At 32.0% G+C, this 7,500-nt stretch overlaps 1 protein-coding gene across 4 annotated transcripts in view; it reads right to left on the bottom strand.

Moving 5' to 3' along the window:
* LOC143017624 (uncharacterized) overlaps positions 1-7,500 on the bottom strand; it is a 449,587-nt gene that overhangs the window by 260,352 nt on the left and 181,735 nt on the right. For all 4 annotated transcript variants that reach the window (XM_076172411.1, XM_076172410.1, XM_076172409.1 and 1 more), the window contains exon 2: positions 3,330-3,367. In XM_076172411.1, coding sequence (XP_076028526.1) covers positions 3,330-3,367 — 38 coding nt within the window. The remainder of the gene's footprint in view (positions 1-3,329; positions 3,368-7,500) is intronic.

Here is a 7,500-nt window from a genome sequence, read left to right on the forward strand (position 1 = left end):
CTCCATCAACTTGTTGGTATTTTTCTCCGTGTGGGCAGGTAAAGGGTACTTCTTTTGTGCAGCACATTAGCATGCCACGGAGTGTGGATTCTGGGATAGCCATGTTGGGAATACTGTCGCTATGGTAAACATGGTCATTTATGTAGTTAATATTACAATCAATTGGAATGTGTGTGAATAGCTTTTCTACGTCCAACGAAGGTATGATATCATTGGCACTATTTCCCTTCAAGATATCAAAAAAGTCGGTTGCGGAGTTTAAGCTGTAGGTAGCAGGGACGTATGGGGTCAGTATGGCGCACAGTTGTTTACCTATGTTGTAGGTTGGGGATGGGATTTGAGATATGATGGGACTGAGCTTGTTAACTAGTTTGTGAGTTTTTACATTCCAATAACAGTATCCCGTCAATTTAATAGATTTGATGGTGTTGGTTGCGGGGTTATTTATCGATATTAGTTTATTTAGTTTCTTCTTTAGGGCCTCCGTGTGGTCCTTTGTTATCTTTTTAAACTTTGTTTCATCTTTAAGGATGGTATCTATTTTATCCATATATTCTGAGGTATTCATGAGGTATATAAGTATATAAGTATATAGGAGGCAGATTTGTCCGCTTTTCTTATAGTGATGTTAGGGTCTGCCTTTAATTGTTTTACTGCCATGATGTGTCTTTGTTCTATTATTTTACTGTTGAAATTTCCTCTTGTTTTAGATGCTTCAGTGACAATTTCTTGTTTGAAATTTGGTTTTACATATACATCGCCTCTTTTAGATAAGTTTTCTATGTCATCGAGAAGGTTTTCACATTTCACTCTCTTTTAGAGGTTTTTTGGTTTAGACATAATGTAGCAGTTCAAACCTAAACTCAACAATTCTTCTTGGTCTGGGTAAGGGTTTTATCTGTTAAGTTGATGTACCCTTTGATTGTGCATAAGTGTTTGATTTGGCCTCCGTTTACATTGGTTAACTTTTTTGGTTTGATCTGATGACAGAGTTTCGGTGTTGTTCCATCATATCTTGGAATGCTCTTTCAATAGTCTCTTTTAGAGTTGGGTTTGTATTAATATTTGGACATTTGTGCTCAGCCTGGCGTTATTGTATTCGGAGCTCGGTTTCTAACTCATGGATTCTCCTTTTTAGGAATTCCTTTCTTTCTGCAACGCTTGGCCTTTTCCCACTTCTTTTGTTGCAGTTTACTGCCACATCACTGCTAATATATGTGTAAATGGACAGAAGATTTTCTCTTAAACAAGTAGAGTTAAATGTGATTGCTAGTTCTGCTTTTTGTATTTTCTTTAAGACATTCTCTTTGTGTCTTAAGGTGGTCTTATTGTCTCTATTGAGATCTGAGATGATTTCTCCGTAGGAGGTCATCTGTGCTGCCAAATCGCGATTTCGAGTCTCTTGACTCTTCTTCAGTGGCTTAGTATAGTGGCTTTCTCTATGTTAGAGTTGCTACTGAACTGAAAATGTTAGATGGATGGTATTTAAGGGTTAGACTAGTTGTGTTATATACTCGCTCTAAGTGTTGGTTGGTTTGTCCGATCGGGTGATCTCTCCCTGTACTCGTATTGGCTTTGTCCGGCAACAGAGTTTCTTCTCATGCTCGGTAGCGCTAACAGGTCGGACGTCTGGATGTTCAAACTAGGGTTCATTATCTTTGATTAATAGTGCTTCTAATACGGGCATGACTACGACTAATCTAAGCAGACGCATAACTTACCCTCTCACATCTGGAGCCCCCAAAACCTTTTTAAAACAGGAACATCAAACAACCCTGACATGAGAAATGATGGGTACGTGTGTTCACTTATGCAAAGTAGACCACTTGGAAAAAGAAACTAACGAAGCAGAGCGCTTTCGTATATTACATCTTCACTGTAAAAAGTACTTTTTGCACTGAGGCTGTAATATACGAAAGCGCTCTGCTTCGTTAGTCTCTTTTTCCAGGTGGTCTACTTTGCATTTATATATATATGTATGTATATATATATATATATATATATACATATATATACATATATATATACATATACATATATATATATTTATAGATAGATAGATATATAGATTTATAGATATATATACATATATATACATATATATGTGTATATATATATATATATATACAGGTATAAATATACATATATATATATATATATGCTTTACATATACATGTACACATGCATATGCATATATTATATATATATATATATATATATATATATATATACATACATATACACATACATATACACACAAATATATACATATAGATATACCTATACATATACATATACGTATATACATATACATACACATATACATATACATATACATATACATATACATATACACATACATATACATGTGCATGTACATGTACATGTACATGTACATATACATATACACATACATATACATGTACATGTACATATACATATACATATACATATACATATACATATACATATACATATACATATACATATACATATACATATACATATACATATACATATACATATACGTATACACATAAATGTGTTATGCATTTTAGATGTTTATTTAACTTTGGATAAGAACACAGTCGTTCATTCAACTTAATCAGGTGTAGATGATGTAAAAATCATAAATGCTATCCAGAAGACGAATATATTGAGTGAATCAATGCAACTCATAAAAAGGTAAAACCTAGAAAATTATTCAGAATATCAGAAAAAATAAATGAGGAAATGAATGCTTTTGATAAAGTCCCAATAAAAAAAAAGCAAAATATAGATGATATCTACGAGATAAAGGAAGTGTGGAAATAAATTCTCATAACAAATCATAATGCTCTAGAAACAAAATATAGATGCTATCAAAGAGGCAAATGAATTGAAGAAAAAACTTCAACGTAATAAAACAAAAATAGAAGTACAGTAGTGGAGGAACAAATGACCAACACGTGTCTTATTCAAAGTAATATGAAGGGACCTAGAAGCATCGTTTGTAGTTCCCTTCCAATCAAATTTTCCCTACAAAATCTAACTGCCACTGTTTGCATTTTGAATCTTCTTTAAAGTCGACATTGATTTATTCCGTAGGTCATACAATCAACCTTAACTTAATTACAGATTCTGATTGATTTGCAATGAAAATTTAATAACTGTTTCTTTCCTTTCAATTATTTCTTTCAGTCGCAGTTTCTTGAAGGTGAAAAATATAAAAGAAATCCATGCAGAATCTATATTTCCCCCACACGTGGCCACAAAGAATGTAATGGCCACAATATTTAATAAAGGAATCTAATATTGTTTCGGAAACTGTAAACAAACTTTGTTTTTACCTTGGGAGGCAGCACAACACGAAGACCAAACATGGCGCCTGAAAACAATAACAAAATGCATGTATGACTAAGAGGTCTCAGGTAACGCTTTTATATACATGCACACACACACACACACACACACACACACACACACACACACACACACACACACACACACACACACACACACACACACACACACACACACACACACACACACACACACACACACACACACACACACACACACACACACACACACACACACATACATACATGTATATACATGTATATATATATACATATATATACATATAAATATTATCACAAAAACGCATTCATACATACATACATACATAAATACATACATACATACATACATACATACATACATACATACATACATACATACATACATACATACATACATACATACATACATACATACATACATACATACATACATACATACATTCATACATACACTGATACAAACATGTAACCATACATATCCGTGTGCACTTGCGTGTGCATTTACATGTAATTTTGCTTTTATATGTGTGTGAGTAATTTTGTTTGCGTATAACTATGTCAATGAATGTGTGTACACTCTCCATACATCGTCAGAAAACAGCAAATTAATGTACACGTTGTATTTAAACCAAAATGAAAAATTAAATATGAATGCGACTCCGAAATGTGCAGAAGGAATACTAACAGCTTCGAGATCCTTTGTGAACATGGAACATCATTATAATCCAGTCTGTTTCCCTAGGACAGAGGAGTTCGAATAATATAAATCAGATACGTTTGATTATATATATATATATATATATATATATATATATATATATATATATATATATATATATATATATATATAAACATATATATATATATATATATATATATATATATATATACAAAATATATACAAAAAAGCGTAGACTCTGAGGTGACTTGATACAGGTCTTTAAGATTCTAAAGGGGATTGACAACATCAAAAGCGACAATTTTTTTTTACACTGAGTGAGAATCCGACAAGAAATAGTTGTCTCAAACTGTCTGGAAATAGATTTAATTTGGAAGTGGGTAGAAACAACTTCGCCAACCGTGTACTTAATGAATTGAATAGATTTCCTTCAGAGGCAGTGCAATATAGTTCAGTTCGAAGATTCAAGATTCGTTGAGATAAACATCTAAGGAAGATGCTGTAATGATTGCCATTTATTTTGCATTATTTGTTTATTTGTTTTTGTTATTATTTGTCTGTTTGTTTATTATTTGCATGATTTTCATTTATTATTATTTATCCGTCTATCTATTATTATTTACTATTTAACTGTTTGTTTATTATCTAACTATACCTATGCATTTACTTATTTTATCTATTATTATTTATGTTATATATTTTTTTCATTCATTTTATTTTATTTTGTCTTATTTATATCATTATCATATCTTTTTCGCATTCAACCTTGTTATAGACCAAAATGTCTCCTAACGACATGCTCCGCTTTTGTAATCCTTTATGATGTATATATATATATATATATATATATATATATATATATATATATACATATATATATATTTATGTATATATATAAAATATACATATATATATATATGTATATATGTATGTATATATATATATTATATATATATATATATATATATAATATATGCAAATTAATCACAAAATCACGTGATTCACAAAATGTGCAATAAAACCAATTGGAAAATAAGATAAAATGTGACCAAACGTTTTCGTCTACTTAAGACATTTTCAAAGGTGAAATTTTCTTAAATGGACGAAAACGTTCGGTCACATTTCACTTTATTTTCCAAGAGGTTTCATTATACATATATAAGTATATATATATATATATATATATATATATGTATATATATATACATATGTATGTATATATATATACATACACACATACACACACACGCATATGTAAATATATATATATATATATACATATATATATGCATGTATCTATATATATAAACATATATATATATATATATGAATATATAGTATATATATATGTGTGTATATATGCATATATATATATACATAAATATATATATATATATATAACAATGTTTATATATACATGACATAAATGGGAGACTTTAAAAACCTTGAAACCTGGGATCGAACTAATTCCTGAGGATTGAAAAGATCACTAATCTGCGACCCCAATTCCTGTTTTACACAAGGCCCAAGCCCATTAGTGACAAAGAGTAAGGATCGGAACAAATCCCTTTCACGCTTTTCGCCATTGCAACTATAAGAGAATTTCGCTAGTAACAGCGACATCAATCTGATAATTTTCATGACAGTCACATGCAGGATTCGAAATCACTACTTTCGGCCACCCGAAGACCACCTTCACAAAGTCTTAACCCACTACACCACAGAGACTGTAAAAGCCTTGAAACCTGGAATCGAACTGATTCCCGAGGATAGGAAAGATCACTAATCTGCGACCCTAATTCCTATTTTACACGAGGCCCAAGCCCACTGTATATACATATACATAAATACATATATATATATATATATATATATATATATATATATATATACATATACATAAATACATATATATATATATATATATATATATATATATATATATATACATATACATATATATATGTATATATATATATACATATACACACACACCCAGGGCAATGGACAAGATGCAGGGACGACCCGTCATCCAGGAGGTGCAAAGATGAGAGGGAAGGAAGAGGGTAGAGGGGAGTGGATTATGTAAGGAACGGAATGGAGGGGGGGGTTCTATGTTTTTTTGGCTACCTCCCTTCTAAGGCGGAAAAAGCCTTTGGTATATGTGGTACTGCCGAGGACTCGAACTAAGCTATCACTGCGTCACTTGTCTTGTGATAGCTGAGTTCGAGTCCTCGGCAGTACCACATTTCAATTTCTGGTTGTGGCCTCCATTGGGTCTCCCGATCTTGATGGCTTAGAACTAAAGTGCATTGTGGTTGTTGAAAAAAAAAAAAAATTACACACACACACACACACACAGACACACACACACACACACACACACACACACGCACACACACACACACACACACACACACACACACACACACACACACACACACACACACACACACACACACACACACACACACACACACACACACACACACACACACACACACACACACACACATACACACACACACACATATATATATATATATATATGTATATATATATATATACATATATATATATATATATATATATATTTATATGTAAATATATATATATATATATATATATATATATATATATATACATACATATAAGACTTCTATCCCACTATTTGTGGTTCTCTTCAGCAGATAAATAGATAAGGTGGGGCTGTATAGTATATATACAGAGAATTGGTATACAGTGAGAAACGGGGATAGGAGGCTCAAGTAACATGACCTGATTGGAGTGACCGATGACTGTTTTTTTCCGGTCCTGTGACAGTTGATAGCAATTTATTGACTGCTAAAAATGTGATGCAATCAGGTGACCACTGTACTTTAGAGGTGTTAAAATTAGGGAAATGTTTTATAAGAGAGAATTCTACAAATTTTCTCCGGGACGGACGGCTGAATTGTCCCAGTCAAATCGATGGTCCTTTTGGTAAGTGTGAAGAAATACCACCGAGTTTTCTTGGCATATTTTACTTAATTTTTGTGTTCTTTAATTCTTGTGTTGAGGTCACGTCCTGTCTGACCCCAGTACACAACTTCAGTCTTTACATGGTATCTTATAAACTCCGTGATTCTTATTCATCTTAGTTCTTTTGTGGATATTTACTACCTTTTTAAACAAACTACTGGGGTAGTTAAAAGTGAATTTAATTTGATCTTTGGATAGTAATTTAGAGGCGATATGGTAAAGTGATACTTTTGTTATCCTATATGTACTTATTTGTGGGGTTAGGATTTGTTTTGTAAAAAATTATGTTAACCTTACTGAGTGCTTTCGATAAACACCAATCCGGATACCCTAATTATAAATAGTTGTAGGTGCACTAAATCTAACTCTGTATCCAGATGTTGTGGGCTGCAAATCCTAAGAGGTCTTAGAAAGAGACCCAAAGCAACACTGTATTCAATTTCATCCGGATGGTAA

This window comes from Oratosquilla oratoria, chromosome 32, assembly GCF_046742065.1.
Source record: "Oratosquilla oratoria isolate Oo_2021 chromosome 32, ASM4674206v1, whole genome shotgun sequence".
Lineage (NCBI taxonomy): Eukaryota > Metazoa > Arthropoda > Malacostraca > Stomatopoda > Squillidae > Oratosquilla > Oratosquilla oratoria.